General features: G+C 42.1%; 1 protein-coding gene across 1 annotated transcript in view; it reads left to right on the forward strand.

Moving 5' to 3' along the window:
• The window catches only part of pcdh1a (protocadherin 1a), a 92,571-nt gene extending 76,236 nt beyond the window's left edge, over nt 1–16,335 (forward strand). The window contains exon 4 of the mRNA XM_041952730.1: nt 15,965–16,335. Within this exon, the coding sequence (XP_041808664.1) occupies nt 15,965–16,335 (371 nt within the window). The remainder of the gene's footprint in view (nt 1–15,964) is intronic.
• Nucleotides 16,336–26,507: the final 10,172 nt, after the last annotated feature.

Consider the following 26,507-nt stretch of genomic DNA (forward strand, 5'->3'; position numbering starts at 1 on the left):
CTGTGTATCTGTGCAACTGCGTATCATGATAACAATTTTGCTGCTTTAAGCTGCCAAGCATAATCCATTACCTGTCTTATAAGACACTATGACAAGTGATTCACATGCTGCATTTCCAGTCATTATAGTGTTTTGCATTGCGCTGCTCTCCGGATCAGTCAGTTTTACATTGTGATAGTTCACTGCTCGCCCCTTCTCCTCATATTCGCGTATCGTTAGTTTGTTGTATTAATGTATGGTTGTATCTCAGGAGCCTGTGTGGTTCTGCTTTTCGCGCAAGGGGTATGGATTTTCAAGGGTAAGAGTACAAAATGGGGCACATGTCAGCAAGGACTTGATAGAGTTGCAGATCAGCATTGACAGTTACTTTGTCACAGTGTCAGTGAAAAAGACGTAGATGTACTGTTTGTCAATGGGACTGTACGTCTCGGGTGCGGAGAGATTTCTGGCTTTTTTAAGCGAGGGCGGGGGAGAACTATTTCAGTCTCAAGCACTCCCTTTTGCCGAGCGTTGCAGGATCAAAGGCTAAAATGTGTCACCGTCACGCCAAAACAGCAGATGACAAACTTCTATTATTAGTATAGTATCTTAGCGTTGCGATGCAATGCATTGCTTCTTTACAAGACAGATGTGCTGGATCTCATTAGCTGGCTTATTCATCCCCATTGCAAATGTGTATTGTTTATTTTTGTTTGTGTCAATTAGTGACACCATAATTCTGGATAGGAAGGGGTGGTGGGTGTGCAGGAGAGGATACGTCCTGCCAATATTGCAGCTCCCTGTGGACCTATAGAGGTCAGAGATTGCTTAATATCTCATTTAATAGATAGATTCTGTCACATCTTATGCAGGTGAGCTGTTTATAACCCAGGAGCCAACAGTTGACTATTTCCATTTGCACTCTGCACTTAGGATGTATAATATATGCATTTTCTTTTTCTTTTCCTTTGGTGTGGCTCTTTATTGTGTTTTTCCCATCTGCAGGAAACAGGTTTTGTCAGACAGGGTGCTCTTTGTTGTCAGCAGCAGGAGGGCAAGATTGTGAGTGGAGATGGAGCAGTTAAAGAATGAAAAGATGGCACAAGATGGGGGAGATGTTAGATTGTGACAGGTAGCGGGGACCAAGAGTCTCTGACAAGGAAGCAAAGCCCATAGGATGAGTACATAGGACAGGGAGATGCGAAGATGAACTGCTAACCAAGGATAGACCTAATTAAAATGTGATTCCCTCTTCAGGGAGATAACAAAGAGCCCACATAAAATGAAGGATTAGACAGAAAAATCAAACGAGACAGAGCTCCCCAGCTCCACCTGAATAGTGACGTGAAGTCTTTTTTTAAGCGTTTGAGTGACAGAGTGACAGGTTGTACTGGTGCGGAGCTTTATTCATTGCAGTAGAGATGACTGACAGGCAAAAAATTGGGAGGTGAGCATGATGTGTCACTCCATTTAAGTTGGATAAAACACAATATATGAACCCCAGACTGGCAGCCTTTGCATCGCTGGGCCCCGGAAATATCGACATGGATGTGTGTTTTGTAATACAAGTTGAACTTTGACAGTGGTGAATCTACATTATGAGAGGGTGTCAGTAGTCTGCAGCGGAGAGGGATCTAGCACATGCTCCATTTTACATCCATTTGTGGCTGTTTGTTGAAATTATGGTATCAGTCAGGATTTGATTGGTTTGAGGTCAGCTTCTGGAGCCGGAGCTTAATGGGCCTTCCAGTGAGATGGCATCCCAGCCCATGTAACTATATTCAAAACATGCTACCAGTAAAGATATTAAAGCCAGAGACTGGCTATTAACAATGAATCCATTATTAGTTATTAGTTCACCAATATTTATATCAGTTGGTGAATTTTGTGCTGCACATTCTTCTGAGGATTCTTTCAGACTGGAGTAATATGACCTTGTTTTATTGGACAGAATGGCAGCGAGGATGGAGTATGTGGTCTGTAACAGTCTCTCTGGTTCACTGAAGCAGACATCAACATATTTCCCATTGCTGCTTGGCTTTGGAATTAAGAGTAGATTCAAACTACAGTAATAAAATTTCTGATATATGTCATGTATGCTGGCTGATCTGCAGCAATTAATTTCTGGAGTTCCTCTTTTCGCATGCCTGAGCAAGCTGCTCCCTCCTTCCACTTCTAATTCTTGTCTTCAGGCTGTGTTAGAGTGCACTCCATTTCAGTTTCCCCATGTGTATTTTCCACTCTTATGTTCACGCGAGGAGTGTGCACATTGCTCAACTGTTGGTTAATCTCATCAGAGATGTTTATCCATCGGATGCACGCGTGTGTGCACGTGTGTGCACGTGTGTTTTGTGTGTGTGTGTGTGCGTGTGTGCGTGCACCTGCATGCATGCATGTATTTGTTTGCATTGGAGGGTGTTGCATCACACCCCAAATCTCTAAATCATTTTGATTACAGTGCTATTTTACTTTAATAGACTCTCATCATAATCACTGAGCTCTTTAATTCTCTTTAAATTGATTGCTTCAGACAGCATGAAAACTGCTTATCTTGTACGTCTGGTTACTGTCAAGATGCATGATTTGTCCTGCACAGTGAAATCAGAGGAAGACCAAGGCCTGGTCTCCATCAATCTGTCCGTCCTCCGTGTCTCAGACACTGCTGATCAGATTTGGATTAGTCGTCATATCAAAGTGATTTACAGTATTATTATAAAGACGCAAGTATCAGATTTTATACAATATGAGTAACACAACACGACATCAGTCAACTACAGTTATCTTTAATCCCTGTTGTTTCACACAGTCTCTCAATTCATTCCATCAATTACATTTCCGAACAAAGAAAACTCCATCAACACCAACCCAAGCCATCAAGAGCATTTTGAGCCCCAGCACACACCTGGAGTCAGAGTGTTTAACGCTCTCTTGCCTAAGAAGCCTGAGCACGAGTCACGATCGCCGTCCTTCCTCTTCTTGGGACACAGCTTTGACTGGCAATCCTGTCATGTCCAGTCCAACCTAGACAATAATCACTCTTCCGCGGATCGGTGGTTAGGCATCTTGGCCGCGATGCGAGGGCGAGCACCGATAGGACACAGGTGGATTGAAGACAGCCACCAGCGTGCACGCACACACGGGCACACACGCGCACACACAAACTCAATTGACCACAGATGGAGGAATTTTGATGTGGCCGGTTGCCCAGCGTGAGGTCTCCCTGTGTCTTCCTCTGTGCGGACTCGCTGCCATATGGGCTATTGAGAAGGGTGAGATAAAATGGAATAAATGGCATTTGCATGATAATGAGGTTCTTTAGTAATGCTGTCTGATTTCCCTGCCTTAGATCTTTCAGATGATGCATGTAGTGTTGTATATTTGTTCTTTTTGAACTCCTGTCAGGGATTTTCCTCCGCTTTCAATGCTTGCCATATCAGTATCATACAGGGTACTGCTGCTTTAGCCATTGCAGCTTCAACATCATGGGTTCCCTGTGAATATCTGGTTTGTGTGTACAAAGCGTGGGGAAAGATGTGGAGGAAGACGTGGCGCGGACAGAGAGGCACAAGCGTCAGCCTAATGGGGCTCGTTTGTCCTGTGAGTGCCAGTTTGGTCCCCTGCCCGGTCACCAGTATAGTGTGGCGATCCAGGGGTGTGGGTTTCCTCCGACAGATGTCATCGTGCCTTGCCACAGTCCCTGCCTGTTAGTACTATCGACTGGAGTGACCACGCCGGTACCAGCGCGGTAGCCTATGTCAGCCACTGCTGGAACTGCCACCACCCGAGAAGGGACAGGTCATGGGGCTGGCAGTTTTGTGGAAGCTTCTGTGGAAAAAGAGTCCTTACAAGTGGTCCCCTGAGGCAAGTTGTCATGAGTAATATGCTTATAATCCCGAGCTCATTCTAGCACACGCATTACGCTCTGCTCACATCAGCTGCTGCTGTTTGTTGCCCCCCTCAATTGTTTGTCATTTCATTTCGGAGCAAATAGGTCACTGGAAGAGCCTAACTGGAGCAGAATTAAACTCTCTAACCTGGATTAGGCTTTGACACCACGGACAATGGTTGACTATAGCCCTTTTACAAATGGCTTTATGGGACAATGCATTCGAATCCAAAATGGAACTGATGATGTGTCAACACGTCACAGTATTGAATGTGTCTCGATTTTCCCTCCGCCCAATTTGAACCTGAAAATGTGCTTTCGCTCATGTGGTCGCTAACAATGAGACTTACACACTCGCCCCAAACTTTGGCCGCACACATTATAGTGTTTGTCAAATGACTGCAGACAGGCCAGGCCTTTGAACAGGGCCATGTGAGAGAAAGGACGTGTATCACAGCGCAGGCCATTAACTGTAGCCAAGTAAGGAGCTGGCTTGTTTTCTTTTAGTGAACTGACAGATTATTGTGTGGCAAAGATTGCAGCCACATGTGAAATCTAGATGGAACCAGAATAGAAATCCCATTATCCCAATAAATCTACCGCTTGCATTCAATTTCATACTACGTTCTTCTACACATAAAAGTGATTTCTCTGTAGTTTCATCATTGTGTCCATCTGACTGGAAGACTATGGTAACATCACTGATAATAGCATGTTTTTTGTCAGTTTTTTTGTCCTTAAACTTATTTGGGCTGAATATGTGCCACAAGTGTTTTTGTGTTGTGGTATGGATTTTGTTGGACAGTTTTGACTCAATTGATTTCATCAGTCTCTGCATTTTGGTTTTGTTAAGCAAGTTAGGGTTAAAAAAAGCGAAGAAAATACTGGAAAAACTGAGAAAATGTATGAAAATGAATCAGAATAAAAAAAAATCGCATGGGATTTTGCAAAAGATTTCTGGAACATTTTCTCGGGACGGATTCCCACTCCTCTTCATTTAAATTGAGATCTACACAGGCTTCTCAACTCTTATCTCCATGCATGTAACGTGGATGAAAACCCAGATGAGTGGTTTGAATTATGTGCAGAAAGAAAAGTACGCACACGGGCACACATTAGGTTCCGTAAATAGTGCTTTTAACACCACGCTGCCACAGAAAATGTCCGGTTTTAGCACTAAGCTTGTAAAATGAATGAGTGAGCCAGTATGCCTAAGCCAGTATCCCTAAGCTTTAGATGTTCTCATGTATTACTCCAACAAAAGTGGATGGCTCTCTGTACTTAGGCAAAAATTGGATAGAATGCAGCCTGCTCTTGCCACGCCAGTGAATCTGGGCAACAGCATGCTGAAGCAGCAGGTTTGGAGGTGGTAATGTGTGTGTGTGTAAACGCAGGCTTGAAAGTACAAGTTTATAAAGACACATGGAGAAAAATTTAAATTAGCCTTGCGTAGCTCGTGGCTGTAAGAGATGCTCCTTTTAGCTGAGTGTCCACTGGCAGGTCCCTGGGACCCTGAGTTGAAACTTTAAGGATAATTATGGAGGCAGAAATAGAAAGTGGTGGTAGAGCTCTGTTGCTCTCAGTGGGTCTTACCCAGTCTCACCCCAGATGTGATTCGTAGAGCAGGTAGAGCGCTGTGCATCGGGGAGGGGATGCTGGCTAGGGGCCAGATCCACTTCAACCTCAGCTGGTCGGGCAGCTCAAGCCGGCATCAAGAGAAAGGCCCCAGGGGTCTTCTCTCCATCATAGTGTGATGGGGACCGAGAGCCGCTGAACCTCCCTCTAACTAGTGTTCTGCCCTTCAATGATGGATGGCACTTGAGGGACTGGAATTGTACTGTATGGGTCTGACATGCATTTCCTTATTTCCAGTAAGTTACAGAGGAATGGAGTCGCTCTCGCTTTAAGGCTTTCTTACAGTCAGCTGAAGATATCTGAGAATTCACAGCAGTTCAAGGACCTTACAAACTCGATGAGGACTATATCCTGTGAAACTGAAAATGTCCCCGCTTCAGTAAATGGAAAGCAGCGGGACATTATTTTTTATTTTTTTCTTTTCACAAATGGAAATATCCGCCTGGTGAATGGATCAATTCTTAATTTGCAGTTTTGTGTTAACACGGTATATCATGCAGTCAATATTCTGCATGCCTTAAGCGAAACAGAAATGGCTTGAATCAGTCTTGCTTAACCTCGTGGCCAAGCATGTTGCAGTGTGATGCATTTAAGGTGACATAGCTCACGTTTTACTGCCCTATTATGCAAAATCATCAGAATATTTTTTTCGACAGGGTTTTTGATCCCATCTCGGTGACTATTTCTAAAAACTGTGGCTTTTGAAAGCGCACTTTAAAACTCACTCTCTGGCTCAAGATATCCCGGAAGGGCCCTTGTTCTCGAGCCAAAAGTAGAGTAATTCTGACAGAATTTTGCATGATGGTGTAGCTTCTTTCCACCATGCATTTCTGCTGGATCCCTGCTCTAATTAGAGAGCATGCTTGACTTCATTGTAAAACTGTGACAGATTTTTGCTACTTCCAAACTACAGAGCTGGAACAGAGACACGTAGATTTTCATGCAGTTCTTTGGTCACCGCCAAAGGTCTATTTTACTTACAGCAATTATACCTTTTTTTCTCCTCTTGCCCTTTGGGTAACTCCCTCTCAGATGGTCATGTTGTAAGGCCCCAACACTTGTCACTCATCCTGATGAGCTGTCTACTTTGAAACAGTATCTAGCCTGGAGATGAGGTACCCATCAAGCACGCAGCCACCACAGGCACTGAAAAACAGATGGCGAGTGCAGCCACTTTAATAAAAAAAAAGCGACAGCGATGTTTACTCTTGTTGTGCATTTGCTGTATTTTTTTTTTTTTCCTTTCTCTTACTGCCTTCCCACTTTACTGTTATAATTGCCGCGGCTCCCTTACACTTGATAGCTCGGGCCTAACTCACCACTAGCCACATTCGCATGCCACAAAAGCATAGTGAACATTGTTTAATAATGCCAGGCCATCCCAGGGTCACAGACAGATGCAGACTACAGCACTGTGCACATGACCCAATTTACCCATCAGTTGATTAAATTTTAATTCTACGATCTCACAATGCTGTGGATGTCTTGACCACATATGTTATTTTAATGTAATGAAACATTTATGTCGCTTTAATGCCCCTTTAATACATAAGACGGCACTAAAGTGCAGGTATGGTCTTCTTTCAATTAGCTGAGACACTTGGCCTCCCAGATGCAAGCGTTCCTGCTTCTCCATCGCATACTTACTCCCATATCTGAGCAAATATTAGGTCAACTGTGCTAGTGTTAGATTTCTGTGGGAGGGTTTCAGCAACATCAGTGGTATGAATGTTGACCCTTCCTCATCATGCTAAAGCTTATAAAAGACAAACACAAGCAGCCGAATGCAAAGGATCAGTAAGAAACAACAGGGGAGGCTGGAATCATGCTGGTCTCAGAAGCCGATATGATGACCCCCTGCTGCCTGCTGTGTTTTGCGTTTCCCTTCAAGTCCATATTTAAAGACTTAAATTTGCAGTTTCCCCTAATAATTATATATTCAATCATATTCTTGATTCCATGTGATATTTTCTCCCTTTCCCTTAATCAAAGCCTTGTCAGAAAAGCTATCGTCTGGCAGAGGGTATGGACGGGTAGAGCAGCATTGGGAAATTGCTGCTGTTGCCTCTCTGCTTCACAAAAGGCAATTTTCATATTTCATCATGTCATAAATTTGAATTGTCCTGCTCCAAACGCATAGCTGTATTGTTCAGAGCATTGTGGGAACAGAGCTTTCCATCTGACTGCGCTACTATGCTGACTTTCCCAGAGAATTGTCAGTCATGCAGCAACTCTCTATCTCCAGTAAATGGTCAAATAAAGCTTTGCCTCTCCAGGGTCGTTATTTAGCCGCTACGTGGGCTGCTTACGTGATCCTAAAGATCGGATTTTGTGAGATTATGTTGATGTTTGTCCATACTTTCAAATCATGTACCCACTGTGACGATTATTCAAATCTGTGTATTAACATTTATCACATTTATCTGTTTTTATCACTTGATATATGCATTTTGCCTGGAATGCAGCCAGAGTACATAGTACTCCGATAGCAACCTGAGCCTGATCACTTGGTTTCTACTTTGAAGATATGATGTACGATCTGGAGCAGCCGTGGCCAGAGGCAGGGCTGTGCGGTCCGCAAGACATGGAAATATGTCACCGCAGCGTCAAAAACTCTCTCAAGCCGTGTTCGCCATTTCTATTTTCTATTCAGACTATGCAGGTGTAGGCTAATTAGCAGCTAATGTTATCTCTCCCAAGTTAAGATGCCTCACAGTGCAGAACGTGGAGATCAAAGGCAGAATTAGCGAAGAGATAACATCTTGATCGAAAGGGGAGGAAAAACAACAAATGGATCATGGAAGACATCCGTTTCACATGTCAATAAGATCGATGAGTGAATGATAGTGAGCGTGAAAGTGATGCATAGGAAGAAAATACTTAGAGGAAAAGAATTCCTCCTTTGATAATTAGAGCTGGAGATCACATATTAAGGAAGACTTTGATTTTTTTGTATTGATGACAGTTAAATTGCAGCTGAGTTGCAGCCACATTACATGTATCACTCCTCTCCTGGTCTAAATACAAAATAAAAAGCTTTTTCTGTTGAATTCAAGAAAGGGACTTCTGTAATGGGTTAAATGGGCTCTTAGAGACAGGTTAGCATGTGGGCGACAAACAAAGCACAACAGATACATACTGTGACCTGAGTTGAAAAAGCCCATTCCTCTAAGTGTCCCTGGAATAAATATGGGTTCAAGGAAATAAAAAGCTTTAATGCAACGAACATTAAAAGTAAGACTGAATGCTCCCTCTTCTCCAAAATGAATCATCTTCTACCTGCTTGTATGAGGCCATGGAGCGCTGCCACTTCGGGAGAAAGGGCCATAGAGTGCACATGTGAAAGCCTAAAGCAGGAGGAAGGCTTCAAAGGCAGGGACCAAGAAAGAGACATTCAGGCACGAAGAAGAAAGAACGTTTGGGTGTGAGACAGGAATAGACAAGTGACTCTTCAAGTAAATGTCACACAGTAATCAGAGAAGGGTTGGGTGATAAAACGCTCTGTCTAATTATCATGACAATATTTCCCATTAAATCAGTCATGAACTTCACAAAAAGGTATTTTTGGTGTTGATTTTTCTCGGCGCCATCTTCATTCCCAACCTCAGCGCTGTCACCGATTATTAGCCGAAGGAAGCCTTGCATGTTTTCTCTTATTAGCTAATCTGCACCAGAAGCAGACCTCGGCCGCTCGTTGGCGCACGCATGCACTCGAAGCAGGACCCAGCAAAGCGGGGTCAGAAATGTATTCTTAACATTTCGCACCAACCAAGTTTGTTTCAAACTGATGAACACCCTGTCTTCTTCTTCCTAGACTTGTGCAGAATTAGTAATGGAGTTGCAAAAAAAAAAAAAAAAGTGGAAAAAAAATGATCAGCCTATTGAGCGTCCAGTCACAACCCTGCACCACAGGGATTTAGTCTACATTTCTTTGAGCTTTTCTAATTAAATTACTCAGAAAACTGAATGGGAAATGCAAGGTTTCCTATTTCAGGAGTGAGAGAATGAGAGAGTAGAGGAAGCAGAGTGAGTCTAAATGTAATAATGGGAGGAGGTTATCACATAGCTAGCATAAATATATGATAAGATTAGAATATTTTTTTAAACCTTTTATAAAATCAGCTTCCCGGTAAACCTATGACGGCTAAAATGTCCATGCAACCAATTTTACATGTTGTTCAAGTGTGACTTTGCATTATATTTTCATACCCAGTGCCAAACGATTAATACTGTCCACATGTATTATGCCTAAATGTATTTACATCAAACTGAACACATGTATAATAAAGTGGCTCTTTGTACTAAAGCTGTATTTTAATCCTAATCAGCATCCCCGTGTTTTGTATTACACCCTACATCAACTGTGGCGCAGCCCACACTAAAGATTTAAATGAACAGCATTAATAAAATACCTGCATTGGCCTAAAGAACAAATGCAAATTTCTAAATTTAGGCACTGATGTCTAACTAATGCTTTTCAGACTCAACATGCGCATTCTTCTCTGAGTCCCTGAAGCCCTCTCTGCATGAATATGAGATTGAATCCAGCATATAGAGTAATGTTGTTTATTATCCAAGCTGACTGCTCTAATAAAAGATTTAGTCAGGATGATGCAGGCATCTTTTCTTCTCGAGTTAACTTGAGTAAAAGTGGGTCTATGGTCAAGACATACTGTGCTGTGTGTTGTGTAATATATTAAATTGATATGTAGATAATTAGATCTGGAGACCTATTTTGCATTATTTGGCTTTCCCTTGCAGTCCCATTTATTGACTGCAAAACCAAAGCTGGTGTTGTTTGAACTAATTCAATTAAGGAGTAGTCTTGAAACCGGTAACTGGACTTATATGATAATCATAAACCTGAATCTCTTATGTTCATGATAAATAATTTGTTTTAGTTTTTCACATTGGCAGGCACTGCAGATCAATATTCTCTTGTCAAGGTTCAGAATGCAATTTCCAGTCAGTAATTGGCCGGCAAGCTAAGCATATTGTGGTGGGCAGAGCCATGAAGCTGTTCTCCACACAAGCATTTCACAAACACTTCTGTGCACCGGCAGAGAAACGATTATATTGCTTACAAAAGCAACTATATCATCATTTAGAGCTGTTTCCTCCCAGTCCTCCACCAATGTTTTGAATCTATTTCATCTGAAGATGCCTTGTGTGTGTCACAGTCTGACAAAGCCTTAGTACTGGTTGACATTTCACATCGCATATCAACTTCTCAATTGGAGGAGCTGGTGCATAGCGTGATCTGTCAGCAGGTGCTAAGGCTTTGTCAAATGCAGTGATACAAAAGGCAGTCTTCAAATAAGGGAACTCTGAGACAAAATGGTGGATGGCGAGAGAACTGACAGGAGGTGTACCATCACCCACTGAACCATCTACAGCTGCTTTTTCTGACGTGCCTCTGGCCGACATGTCCACTCATCAGCCTCTGTCAGCAGGAGGCTCGCCTGCTCAGGAAGCCGAGAATTCAGGCCTTCCCGAATGTGCGAAGGAGACTTTGACGCGTCGTGCCTTAAACTTCAAGAACAACTCCCATCATTGCATCACCTTCTCGTGGACGGCCTGACCGAGAACTGTTAAACCTGTTTCCGCCAAAACACTCAACCGCTGATGCTTGGAGACCGAGCAGAGATAGAATTATCCCCCTGACGGCGTAGAATGATGCATTCGCTTGTTTTCATTTTGCTTTCATCCAGCGAAAGACACGAAAGCGTGCACGTGTCATAGAAATAAACTTTTCCAACGAGGCTGTCTAAGAAGGCAGGTGATGATGTGTGTTTGAGTGCTTTACAATAAAGCACATCTACAGCATAGCACCACAGTGTTGTAAGTAAACGGTTAACTGCAGCTTTATCTCTCATGGCACTTTCTGTACAGGCAGGGTGGTAAAGCCTTCAAGCCTACACGTTCTAATTTTGCTGGCGAGATGTGAAAGTGCAAGTCTGAGGTTACAAACTCCGCCATTGTTCTTCTGTGTTCCATTACAATGAGAAAGGTGCATGTGCGTGTCAACACCATGTTTGTGTGCTTGTTGCAAGTTTTCCTCTCTTTAAAAATGCTCCCCTCTGGAGAAAAAAAAAGAGCTTCTGCGTACTGTGAGACGCTGTTCTGAGCGCTTGAATAACAAGACTTGACATGTCATAGCTAAAGAAATACAAAATCTGGGTTTCTTGTTTTTCTTCACGCAGTACGACAACCGTAGAATACATTCACACCCAGTTATTATACCGATAGCCAGCACCAGACACTAATATCTACTCACGAGGAGAGAGAGTTTTCCTTTTTCCTTCCGTTTCTTGGAACATTTTAGTCATTTCCCACATAAACTGTTTGCAGGGGCCGCAAATATACCATTAATATCACTCACACACTCCCAAACGATAGTAGCTGTTTTTTCCCCGCCATCCCTCTCTGAGCAGTGGGTCTCTCATATTTGTCCGCCATCGATCATAGCGGTGTGGCACACACGCTGGAAAGCAGCCTGTGGGGAGAGGCAGCATTTGCAATCAAACAGAGAGGAGCAGTGTGAAATCTCAGGAAGAGGCAGCTTCCCCCATGCCCGTGGGCAGGGGATCAGACGATGAGGAAGCCTGCCTCAGACACTCAACACCTCCCACTGGCACCCTGATGCAAGCAGCATGCAAACCCACCCCTCACATGTATCTGTCAGCCGGGGGGTTAAGCTCTGTGTGTACCCCCACTCTGTAACTGCACTGTGGAGTGCACGTTATGGTACTGCAGTGGAGGTGCTTTTAGAGGCTTTGCTTAGGTTCACTGTGAGGTGTTGATGTGGTGCTGAAGGTGGAAGAAGGTGGAAATTACTGTTTTACTTTTTTTTTTTTTTTCACGATATTGCTTTAAGTGAGCAGATGTGACTGCCCCGGTGTAGAAGGAGAAGGCTACAGGTGCAATCTATCTCCATGTGCAGAGGAAGAGAATTCTCTTTTGCACAGAGAGCAAGAAATGTCATTGCTCCTCAAAACCAAATCACAAGCTCTCTAAATCCAGTCAGCCTGTTCCAGCCACTGGCATAATAGTGCTGTGGTTTGCCCATCTGTTCTCCATTGTCCACCTTGGCTCTCCATCCATGACATACAAGACTATAAACTCTAAAGGGTTTGTTCCAGGCTGTGAGCAGATTTATTCCAGGTGTAGGTACAGGAGAAAACAGGCTTGAGTGGGTGAGAAAATACCAATTTTCCCACCGTGCCTTTGGCTGGCCCCCTCACCCCGCGGTTGACTCATTTGCTTCATCCTGGCCACCAAATATTCAAACAATGATCGTTCCAGCCAAGTGTGGGAGTGTGTTTTGATGTGCGGAGCAGACGGTATTCTGCCACACTGTAAGTGGGTACTACAGCTACAGATGGCTAATAGCCACAGCGAAAGGCAGACAGCAAAAGTATAATTATCAGTATTGATTTTTTTATGGAGATAGATTTGAGTGTGACAGACAGGTCAGTGCAAGCAAATGATGAAAACTGAGAACATGCTGCCATAGCTGCACGATAAGTCGTTTGCTATCGTTACATGTTGAAAAATGTTTGTGTGCCGAAGTGTGTGACTGGGAATAATATCCAGTATTAAATGCTAATGACAGCGTGCAGTAACAGTTCATCCAAATCGACAGGTTGCAGTTGCATATAGACCTGTCATTTTATGGAACTGTCTGTTAAGACACGTCAAAGCTACTTTTTAAATAAAACCATACAAAATTTCGATGAAACACCAACAGACAGGGTAATGGTCTACTAAAATAGCTGGCATGAGAGCATCTATGTTCTCTGTTGATGACGTGTGATATGTGCTTTGGCACTGCTGGAAGAAGATGGCAGACTTTGGCAAGCTAGACGATGTGTTTAGCTGTCATTGCTGATTTTATGGCCGCTGATGATGACGAGCGCGGTTCAGAATGTGCTTTAATTCCTGTCACTGGTGCGTGGTATCATTTTACATTACATGTTTTCTTTTAGTTGGCATCCCATTACATAAGTCCAAATGATATTTTCTCAAAACACAGTCGACCTAAAGTCAATTACCCAACTGACAGTCGGTGAGGATGTGGCAATCAGCGTTAACCTTTATGTCTTTTATCCGTTCCTTTGTGGAACTGAATGAGTCCAACGAGACACGATACATTAAACGAGCAAATATGGACCATTTTTCTGTTTTTTTTCTGGCTAACCGTGATTTATCTGTGCATGTATTCACACCAGGCCCTTTCACGTGCACACGTGCAAACGCAATTTCTAATTCATAAAGAATGAATCATGCCCAATTGTGGCAAAGTGTTTTAGAAAACCTGTGTAAATGTACCTTTTTTCCCCCTGTACACTGATTTTTAGATGCGGAGCTACACTGAATTTTATACGAAGCCGCTTGGTGTGGCATAAACCTCCTGGAAGCTGTGGAGAGGTTTTAATCAAGTGTGAAATCCTTTTGGAGTGGATGCCTACACGACTGTGCAACCCTCTCCCCAACTCTCTTCCTATGAACATCTTTTGTAGCAAGAGTCCATTTCACTGCAGTGATGCATACAGACAACGCTCTTAGCAGAGCTGAGAAAATGAAACTCCAATCATCATGCGTGAGGCCGCGTGCTCGCGCGCACACACACACACACACAGACACTCTTGCCTCAGTTGCCTGCCTTTTCTAAGAGCTCAGGATTCAGTTTCTTCTTTCTTAATCAGGCATAAAAGTGTAGTTCATTCATTTGAAAAGAATCATTGACATTGGCCTAGTAAACAGAGAGATGAATTTGCCACTTAAGCATAATGATACAATTAAGCATGAATACGGCAGAACATTGCTCAATTGTAAAGTAAATGTATTAAATAGCCTAAACATCGAGCAATTTGGGATTATTGGAACAATGAGATTAACAGCAACAATAGATCAAGCTATGCATTCTTTTATAAACAATGGGGCAATTGTATATGGATTACCCATGAGAAATGGATATTTTAGACATAAATAAGGAAATGAGAACAAGTACCTTCCACTAATTTTTACTGAACAGTTTAAAATCTTAAGTGAAGCCTTGCCATCAAACAAGCTGTCTCACTTTGGCTTCTGATTGATTGAAGCCTTGGTGGGCCAGATGCAGTTTTTCCAGCCTCAGCGGTCTGACATTTTGTGGGATAATTATCTTGCCACTGGTCATGAGTACAATACTGATGGTACGTCTCATAGGCTTACTGTCAAGCTGGCATTTTCTCTATTAGCTGTGAACTCTCGCTACAGCCTCTAATACGTCAGCTCTTGTGGTTGCATCATTCGCATGCAGCAACATCTTTGTACGCCTCGTGTGTGTGCGCGCAGCTCTGAGCTCGCCGCTCCCCTCGCTCCGAACGCATTCCCTCTCTTTCACACACTATCCTGCAGCCACAAAACAAGGCGAGCGCAACGGTGATGGACGCGTTCTTTCATGGCGTGGACAGCATCGAGGCATTACAGTAATGCGTTTATCACAGCAATCAAAAGTTACATGCGGGTGACACCACAGACTTGAAGATCTTAGTTTTCTGCTCGTCTCTTCACAGTCATCGATTTGGCTGTCCTAGTCTGAGTCTGAAAGGATAACAAAGATAAATTGAGTGGTATTTCCATTAAACCTGGGCTGTATGTTTAGCTTGTCAACAGGTGGGCTGCTTAACAAGTGCGCTGGCTGCCAGCTGCACAGCTCTGGTAAACAAATACGTGGGTTCTCGAGTGCGGTTTCACTTTCGGAAAACGCATGGCGCTCTTGAGCGACGGCTGCAGGAAACTTATTTTGGAGCATTCACAGCGTGTACGTTAAAATGAGGTCAGTGGGTCATGGGCCCATTTATTTAATTAGGAACAGTTGAATAGAAGATGGATGATAATCAAGGGCAGGGAGCTCATTTCAGCGCTGTCAATCAATAGCTCATTCAACAATGGTTTTGCCCAAAGGCAACCAGATTCCCTCTGTATCCAAAAACTGCATGTCGACAGTGTGTGTTTGTAGCATTTTGTCCAGTCTTGCAGTCGTTTTCATATCGACACCTGTTCGGACCAACATTAAAAACATACAAATCACCTGTAATCATGTGAAATCAATAGGTTGCAGTTAAATGTTTTGACAATACATCCATATACTACGAACATTACATCCCAGACGAACTGAACAATATTTCTAAATGACATAGACACAGCACGCCATCTCCTGAATGTATCACACCAGCAAGTGGACTACACACACAGAAGTGCTCATTACACAGTGCATAGCAACAGCTACATAGCAACTGCTGCTGACTGCTTAGCAACAGCTGCAAAGACATCAAGGAGGGGGGTGGGTTTCATGGGGTGTTTCAGATGACACCATTTCTGTTCACAAATGCCTTTTACGCCTTTTTTTTTTTTTTTTAACGTTGTTCAGATGCTTATCACTGTCTGATGGAGCTGTTTTCTCTCTCCTGCCCACAGATATCCGCTCCCTCCCGGATGTGGCAATGACCGGAAACTGTACAACCGAGTGCAGCGAATTGGGCCACTCAGACGCCTGCTGGATGCCCGGGCATCCCTCCCCTGTACGCAAGACCAGGAACCCCCCGAAACTCTCCACCTTCGTGCCTTACCAGGAGAGAGGGAGCCTGGGACGCCTGGCAAACGGGAGTGCCAGGCTGGGTGGCGAGGAGCACCGGTCGCGCCTTCCGCCCTCCCGCAGTGCCTATTCCAACAGTGGTCACGACGCCAGTCAGGACTGCCCCTTAGAGGAGATGCCCCTGAGCGTGGCCTCTGAGTTCCCACCCACCTCCCCGTCTGCCCACACTCCAAAAAGAGAAATTTACCTGTGAGGAGTTATCATCATCCGACCGGTGCACAAACGAAGAAAAGATACGCCCCCTTGAGAAGGAGAAACAGGCTGTCCACATGCTAAAGCCAATGCCCGTTTTGTAGTTAACAATAGGCTGTGACTCATTCAATCACTGGCATGAACACTTGTTTTTTGTCATCTCCTCCTTGAATTATTAATTTATTAGCATATTTATTAAGAATTCCACAAAGTTAATTGATGCACTCACTCATTTATTCATACAAAATCTTGAAGGATACGATTCAGACTGATCAAAAGGAAATACAGATGGTAATTGCTACTTTAGTAGTAACTAATTATTGTTGTAGTTAGCCAAGTCCCATTCTGTGAAGTGATCTCTTGAATTTGAAAGTTGTGATCAGTGCTCTTGTGCCATTAATAGATATAATTTAATAGACAGCCAGTCAGGCCCTATCAGAAGGCATAACACTTTTGACTAACAATCAAATGAAATGGTCTATCTTAATGTACAGTGCTGTAAATACATTTGAATGGTGTGTTCTACATATATTTTTGTCTGGCATAAGCTGAAAAAAAAGAATTTGCCTCAGAATTTTAGCATATTTAAGCTTTTCTTTGCTGCTGCTGTTTAGACTTGATTGAAACCATCTCCAGAAGTGGAGCTCGATATTGTGGTAGGCATTTATCCGCTCCACACAATCACACACACACACACACACACACACACACACGCACACACGTACACACACACACACACCTTCGACCCCTAATCATAGTAGAATGGCCTTTACCTCTGCTCCCTGTAGAGCTCTGCCACTGGTGGAGAAAGCTGTGTGGCAACATTTAAACTGACATTATGTTCCACTGACTCTGAGCACTGTGACCTATCGTTCATCATGAAAACGGTTGACTTGGCCACAGTACCCCGGAGTCGTAATGACCAAACGCGGAGCACTCTGCTCACTAGACACATTCTGATTGGGTTTTCATATAAAACCTGGTGACTCACCCCGCTGATGAAACCACACCAGCGTATCCATGTGAAAGGCTCTTCTCTATCGTGACAATCAGACGGCCTCTATGTGTAACTCACAATCCTTTCCCTTAAAGCTCACAGTCCTTTCCCTCCACCGCCCATAAGAACTCCCGTCGATCTAATAAAAGGAGTTATTTACATGAAAGGACACTCGAGTGCGAAGAGCCACTGGAGATATTGAGTACGTATAGAAGTTAATGTCACACTGATGTAAACTACAAGAGAGCCCTACTTTGAGAGTACTAACTTTGTTTTTTTTTTTTTTTAAAGTTCTCACTTGATACTGTATATACTTCTTCAGAGGTGAATTCAATGCACAGTGCACCCACTGAAAATAAAGGACAATATGGACCTTAGGTTTGAAGACATTTCAGAGGGTTATTGAGGGATTTCAAAAGAAATATCTGCAATTGCAGAAAGTTGTTGAGCTTAAACATAGGTTCAGATAGTAGGAGTCAGGCTCGATTTACTGCAACTCCCGTTAATTATGATTTTCCTTGTATTCAGGACAACATGCTTAATAAATTATTAGGCATTTCCCTCCTCTGGCTATTGAACAGAGAATAAAAAATAGGCCATGCCTGTGGGCTTCATTTGTCTTTACAAAGATTTTCCAAGTGAATCTGAAGGATAATGTCTGAAGGACACTATGTATTAGTCAGTAATTGGATGTTAATGATGACAACACTAGTCTGCCTTACAACATCATAGAGCTAGCTGGTGTCTTTGATTTAAACATTGATTTGATTAGATTTGTAGATACCTTTCACTTCTGCAGAGTATTTCCATAGTGAGATTGTGTCTCTGAGTAAGGGTGGAAGAGCCTAGAATGGACGTTTCCTAATTAGGGTGAGTAATGAGTCCTGAGCTTGGGCATGTGTGAGCACACCCCCAGGACAAGGCACCCACCAGATAATGCAAATCCACCCGCAGAGCTACAATCAGTTAAAAGGGGTATTTTTATCAGCACTTACCTCATCATGCTGCCATTGAAAACCGCGTTTGGAATAATTAAACTGGAAACATATGGAAATTACTGGACATGGCCATGATTAAATAAGGTGGGCGATTATCCTGCCTTGAGGGGGAGAAAGCACATTATGCCGTTTTCAAAGCCATTTAGTGACTGAAATAAAATTCAAACAACAGCCATGATACACTGTGATTAAACCCCCACGGCTCCCCCAAGCACCCCTCTCAGAGCTGTGGATAGCCGCTTCACGAACTCAGAGCAGCGGGTAAGATCACTGACCTGGAATTAATGACAAGTGAGAAAGATCGCAACGAGTGATAAAACCAGCGTCACATAGCCTCAATCACAACTTTATCTATTTCAATGCTTTCGCTCAGTTCAGATTCACAACCGCTTTGCATCCAGATTCATCTCTGGGCTGTAATCTTAACCTGAGCACGCTTCGTGAATCTGGAATGTGTCTTCAGATTTGTCTCTTTGATCACCAGTACATGAAACAAACGGCGTCACTCCGAGTGGAATGACAGGAGTTTGATTTAAATCCTCTTCAAAATAAAAACAAGCCCGGGCCTATTCCTCCCCCCTCTCTTAATGAGCCGGACTCCAGCCGATAATGACCTCCTGCCACTCAGCCCTGGAACAGTACATCACCAGGTTTGACCTTTCTTTTGAACTCATGCTGAATGAACTGCGTTTACTTCTTCTCAAAAAACCGAAAGGTTCTCCTTGATCAAAGTACGAGGACATCATGAAACACCTAAATACACTCAGAAATGTGTTGAATAATGTTTAATTTGTACTTAACATTGATTTAATGTTCAATTCACTTGAGTATCTTTTGCCTCTCTGTAGTGTGTATCGTATGGTGAACATTTCTGTGGACAGATGGACAAATTACTGTACTGAAATTGGCAAGGGATTTTTTTTCCTCCTTACTGATCAAAGACTCTTAGCGAACTGGTTGTGTGAAAAAATAAAGAAATCTGTTGGTGGTGTAGTGTACATAGATCTCCACAACCCTGAGTCTGCTGTCAGGCAGGCGATGATTTTAGCATGAATTCCAAAGATAATTGGTAGAAACTGTTTACTCTTTTTTCTTTTCTTTTACTTTCTGAAATGTCAGTGCTGGTTCATATTCAAAAGGCCCTCTCCCAAAACGAACTGAAATTAACTGAACACTTCATCTTTTTCACAGTTGATCTAGAACAAAGACGATTGCCTTGAAAATATGTCTTTGCAAGAGAGAATCTAGTTGTTATCCTAATTGTTGGTATATTTATATAGGATAAAATGCTTGTGATGCCATGTTTTTGTACAGTTTTATGTACATACAAGTGAAGCTTTCTAAAAGTTCTGAGAAAAGCCGATGGCATATAAAAATTGTAACATGTTTTCTTGAGATGTGCACATCTTGCCTTGGTTGGATTGACCTTTGCTGAGTCAGTGTGAATGTGGCCGTTCTATGCCTGCACTGTAGTCATTCACCGGCTCCCACCTCCTGAGGACTTAATCAGTTTTTATGTTTATTGTGAACAGTGGATCGTCTTATCTTACCAGTTTGTTAAACTCCTGTGTTCTGCTTTGTTCTGTTTTCGCATGTTGACAAATTCTCTTGTAATACTGTAAGTCCTCATGAACTTTGTAATAAAATCACTTCAGGGAAAAAATGAATGCTGTCAGTGTTTTCTTTCTTTTCCATTATTATTCATCGCTTCTGAGTGTTAAACAAGAGTGCGGCTGTTGCATTTTCATACGAGGTTTTGCAGCCTCGGAGCTACATTGTGTAAAATGTGTCTCACTCTAGGACCCAGGCTCATTAAGGAGAACTAGTATTCTCGTCATGCGGGGACCAGCACCTCATTTCTAAGTCAGGAAGCCCCAGAATGTTGAGAGGGAAGCATTCCAGAGCTTGAAGTAGGAGAGTCCCAGGACCTGTGTTCACTACATCAAATAGAAAAACAATGTGCCAGAAGTACACAGTCACCATCAGGCACTTAGCTTAATACAGAACATTTCTTTAAAGCATTGATGAGCTGCCCATTGCTACACACTTAGTGCAAGGCTTACAAGACCACTGTCTTGTGATGTTAATTTCAAGATGTCTGTGTGTGTCTTTGCTTAAAGTCAGAGAGAATGGAATTGTTTTAATGGACAATGAGCCACGGCTGAAAGCATTCAGTGAAAGGGGAACCCTTCCCATGCCTGGATGTTCACGCTCTGTGTGTTTCTACCGTGTTTGATCATTAGCACATAAGCTGTGAACTTAATTGACTTAATCATTGTTGCGCAGATACCATTTTATTTGATAATGTGCGAACTACAGTGATGTAACATGAGTGATTAAGCAATCTGGGGCCTCTTTCACAAACAGCACCCAAGACGAGTCACTCTTTAGTAATGTAGTCTACTGTATAATTCTCCATCACACAATCAGAGGGAACATAGTGCTATATGCCACTACAACTTTAAGTCTTCGTTGCTTGCATTTTTTTTTTGTGCGAGGAATGTTAAGACAGCACTCATTTTACTATACTTGGGGAAGAAGAATGACAAGAATAACCTTATCAAAATGGCATACAATGCATATACTGTCTGAACACCACAAGCATCAGTCAAGGTCGAGTCAAAGAGGTGAACAGTATTCTGGGTTCATCTGTGGTCTCCTCCAAACTCCAGGCAGATAATGATCAGTCTGTGTTAATGAGAGCTGAACAACAGCAAAAAATCTGCAAAGAGGCTCATTGTAAAGAAAACTAAAGTGTCAGATAAAGCTGAGGTCCAAAGTTTGAATCTGATCTCAAGCAGCCCTGGTGAAGTAAAGAAGAGAGTGTGGTGTCGGAATAAAGATAAAGAGGGGTTTATTGTATTGTGAGCATGAAAGTGCACATTTGTGTAGTGTAAGCACATGGAGTTCATCATGTTAAATCACTAGTGAGGCTGGATTCAACAGCTAGAGAGATGTAATACACAGGTTGTATTATGTCTGAACATTGAGGCATGAAGTATTTATTTTATTCTGTATGTGTACAGTTTAAACATCAGTGTTTTCATAAATGCTTACCAGTTACCATCTTAGTTGAGCGTGTCAGCATGTTAAGATTTGCTAATTAGCACAAAGTAGAACCAATGAGCGATGAAGGTATTCGGTCACAAAAATGAATTTTGACTTGATTATGAATGATGAGAGTCACAGAGGCTCACAAAGGCCGTGAATATCTTAACCTAATTACATGCTAATCCATCCGATGGTTGTGAAAGTTGTGTGTAAGTGGTAGATCTGCCAAGCGACATTGCCATACAGCCAAGCTGCTAGCAAGGCTGAAACAGATAATTCACCGGCGTAGATTATTCACCACTCAGGCTTTGAAATTGCTTTTCACTTTCCTCTAACAGTGGGCCAGCCTACTGCGCCTATATTTGATTTACTTCAAAGATCAAATTTATGCTATAGGCACCAGAAGACTGCCAAACCGCACTGGCCAACACAACTGCAGGTATTAACTCTTGTGGAAATGCATAAAGGCAACAATCTCCCTTGTATAAACCTGTTAATCTGCACTCATTGGAACATCCTCCTCCATCATAGCTGCCAGTGAGCAGACTTCAGTTAATGTGTTATATAAAGATTTTAAATACAATATTACATTTAGTTCAACATTAGACCAAACCATGTATAAATGTGAGGATATAGTCCAATAAACCAAACAACATATTATATTGTTAAATTACATTAGAGAATGACGGTGAGAATAATACTTGTGCGTTGCTGAGAACAATGTGCACTGGAAAATAAGGGGAAACAGGCAGACTAATGGAGAACAGCTCGCAACTCACAGGTCACTCGGACCAGAGTTCAAATGGACCTTAAGAAACACCTCAACGCACCCAGCATATACAGTAGTTAGAGGGTGCCGACCACCATCTCCTCCACACGGGCTTGTCAAATGTCATCCCCCAGCCCCGTTACCAGCCTCTCTGACAGCATGAGAGATCAAGAGCCGCTGTGTATCGTGGTGCACCTGTTCCTTGCACAGAGCCTGCAGTGGCAAGCGCAGGGCATAATTGCAATGCACGTACCACCCTGGAACTCCCAATGCTTTTAGGTGTGAAAGACGGGCTCTGCCTCAGCATGGCACAGCTGTCCAGTCTGATGAGTGTGTGACTTGGATGGACCAAGAGAGCAAAGGTCTCTCACCCTCTTAACTCGTGTTAAGGCAAGCAGAAGCTGTGTCTTAATAGACAGCAGCTTGAGAGGGATTCAGCTGATGGGTTCAAAAGACCTAGTCCCCAGTGAGTACCTTGAAGACCACTGGACAGGGAGGCATCTCTAAATAGTGATGAGAAGATCGGCTCTTTAAAGTAACCCACTTCATTTTGTTCACCTGCAGCTAGCGAACCGACTCATGAAAGACTCTTTAGGTTCTGTATTTTTCACATCACAGCAGTTTTAGTATAATGCCGCTGATTACAGTCTCAAAATTGAGTGAAACAAATCCCCTCTAACAAAGTGTTGCGATATATTTGGATGTATTAGATTGGACAGGTGCACCCAGGGGCGGATATTAAGGGGGGAACAGCCCCGCTTCCTGGGAAAAAAAAACATGAGCTGTCTCAGTGGATCATTGTAAATATTTCCTTGGAAACATTACCCTATAACTTTAAGTAATATACTAATATGCACTGAAAGCACCCGTGTTAAATAGTCTCAAAACAACAGCACAGGAGGAGAAACTGCAGGCTGGTAGAGCACATAGTTGCAGCAGACTTGGGTAAAACAAAGGCCTGAGCTGACTGCTGGTGAATCTTGCTTCGCATTTCGCGATTGGCAGAATATGGTAGAAATAGAATATGATATTCATAATTATGTTTTCATTAGTGTAAAACACCTAAGAATAAGAATTGCTGTGTTTTTGTAGCCTTAGCGTGAGCTTTTCGTGGCTAAAGAGGGAGAGGGGTCACCTTCCATGGAGTCTGCCATGTTGCACCGCCATATTTCGACAGTAGCCCAGGACAGACAAACCAAACACTCTCTCTGGAGAGCGCCTTTTGCGTTTTTCGTGAATTTCGCAACCACCTTAGGTCCTCATACACACCTGAAAGTGGAAGGTGAGGTGAGTAGTTTGCAGTTGGTTGCAACTTTGCACCTTACTGCTAGATGCCACTGAATCCAATCCAATCCTATCATGAAACAACATGGACAAAACGAGAAATGTGCATATTTTATTGTCAACAGATTACACAGCGAAGGGTAGTTTTACTGTGACCCCAATACAACACCCTGTCTTTTCTAACACATTACATTACACCCACCCATTAGCGACTGTAACAACATGATTTGAACCTCCTCCCCCACAGCCTCCCTTCTCAAACACATGCAAATTGTAGACTCCTATGCGGCCGCCCCTCAAATTCATGTTATCTCTCCTCTTTTGCACTATGCTTGTTATTATATGTTTGTTTGTATATTCTGTCTGTTGCTTTCAAATTGCCAATATGATAACCTTTGACAGCACGCTAAAATCAAAGATCTTTTCAACCCTGCACACGTACACCCACTCACATACAACCTCTATGCACACAAGCTTGCATAATCTAACACAAACACATATTAATTGAGACAAATACTCACCAGAATGCATCATCCCAGACACCCTCAATCATTTCCCCACTTTAACCATTTTTCACCCAGATTGTAGATTCTTTAATATTAACACGCTAATTGACACCATAGATCTTACCGTTGCAAATATCTGTTGACCTATTTTTCATATACTTATACGATTTCACAGATTATAATCTCATCAGTGGATGAGATTTTAAAACATTTCTCAACCAAACAATAATTTTAACAATTTCCAGATAGCATGAAATGACATCCATCGGGACAATAAAACAATATATGAAGGAGTTTAGGACTTGGTGACAGTTGGCATATAAATTATCCAACAGTAATGAATATTCATATTTTTGACTGCTACATCACTCATTTTCCCGCATTGACTTTTTCCTTGCTAGTAAGGATGTAGCTAATATACCAATCAATTCAATTATAATAAGTGACCACAGCAAGCACTTTTACAACCTTCCAGATGGCACGTTAATGTGTCACTCTTCAGAGATCCAGACTTTGAAAGGTTCTTAAAAAGAGAGTAAGGATCCTTCATGAACACAAATTAGTCCCTGGACAGCTCACCAATTAATTATTTTAATAATCAGAGGAAATATAAATTAGGATGGACTGATATGGCAAATAAAAAAAATAGTTTTTATCTTACTACATCAACTACCACACATTCATTTTGAATGTAATAAATCTGGGAAATACAACACAACACAACTTCAACAACAGATCAGAACAGAACACAATCAGCTGTAAAATACTCCCCCATGTCACCAAAAGAGATAAACAATACCTTTGAAACATTGTATTATGAAGTATATATATCAGACAATGAACCAAATCTTGACATAATCAGTTTTCTTAATAAAATAGACCTTCCAACACTGACGAAAAACAACAGACAAAAAGACAGATTAGATAAACCTGTAAAGGACCAGGTCTTGATTACTACCCGACTGATTTTTTTTCAGCATGTTGTAGCAAACCATGTCACCCCTGTTTTTTCAATATTGCCCAAGAAATGAAGCAAACTGGCAGAATCCCACTTCATATGAACACTGCTAACGTCACAGAAATACTGAAACCCACTGAAGACTCCACCTGTCCTTCCAGTTATCGCTATCTTTAATTAAAACAGACATTAAAATCACATTAAAAGCACTATCATCTAGACTAGAAAGTGTCACTCCATCAATAACACACATTGATCAAACGAGATTCATCAAAGGTAGACACATACAATAACACATAAATATTCACCAGGTAGCTTTATATATATATATATACCCAAAGGCATACCCAGTGTAAACTGATAGCTGTTCTTGAACCATTTGGAGTACATGCATGGTTCTGGCTTTTTGAAAGGTAACGCTCTGAACTTTTATACCCAGCAGTCAAAATCACTTTAAGTGCAACTGGCATGGAGTAATAGAAGTCTGAACACACTGAAGTAGAAGGTTTTTTTAAGCCTGAATATTTTTTGCAAATAGATGTTTGCAGATGACTATATCTGGAAAACACAGTGGGACCACAGCATGAAGCCTTACCTCAGTCCAAGTTCAATAAAACAACACTGCAATACCACAGAAACCAATGTTTTCATGTTTTCTCTAATGGTGTATCTACACATCCTCCAAAAATGGCAATTTACTAAATATTTATCAACCTAAATATCTATTGTTTTATTCATGTAATCTATTTTTTCAATCTATATTTATTATTTAAGGTTTACCTATATTTTGGCTATATATCTTTATATTGAGGCCATTTACTGTATCTATCACTTTGAAATTATGTATAATATCCCTATTAGCACTGAAATCATTGATTTGATGTGCTGGAGCTGTACATAAACCATTGAAGTGGCATGTTTTTCATAATAATAATTTCTTTGGCTCTTCAAAGTCAGTCATCTATAAAATTGGTTGTGATTGGCTTGATCTTCACACGGCATAAGAGGAGGCCCTTTCTACTCAACTCAGACGGTTATTGGCTTCTCTGGTTGCTAGGCATCACATGGTACATTGTGATTGGTCAGAGAGGAAGGCAACATACATTTCAGGAAGTTTTGAAGAGGAAACCAGAAGACAAGGGGAAGACCAGCACTTGGCCTGCTAATTTGAAGGGATAAACCATCTTATCATTTTTTTGGCTAAATTTTTTGACTGCAGTGGATCATTTGGACCTCTGTTGATGTAACCAGGCTGTTTTTGTCAGAGTGTTATCAATCTGTGGATCACAGAAGAAAGTTTTAGGTGAGTTGCCTCAATGTTGCAAACATTTTAAATACGGTTGTTTTTTCTGCTGTTGGCGTGTATTATGCCTCCTGTTGTGACTGTATCTTGAACTCATTTACATCCCTTCATTCACGTGAATCTTTGGATTCTGACGGTGTATAATATGAGCATAAACGTGACCGTAGCGTTTGTGTCAATAGACAGGAAGAAGAATAAACAACATTAATTCCTCCTGCGGGCCCACGGGCTTGCTGCTGGGATGGTATTAGTTTCTAACTTTAAATTTCTTACTGCAGGCAGGCTAACTTAAATGGATTTATTGGTG

Source organism: Chelmon rostratus, chromosome 14 (assembly GCF_017976325.1).
Source record: "Chelmon rostratus isolate fCheRos1 chromosome 14, fCheRos1.pri, whole genome shotgun sequence".
NCBI classification, from domain to species: Eukaryota; Metazoa; Chordata; class Actinopteri; order Chaetodontiformes; family Chaetodontidae; genus Chelmon; species Chelmon rostratus.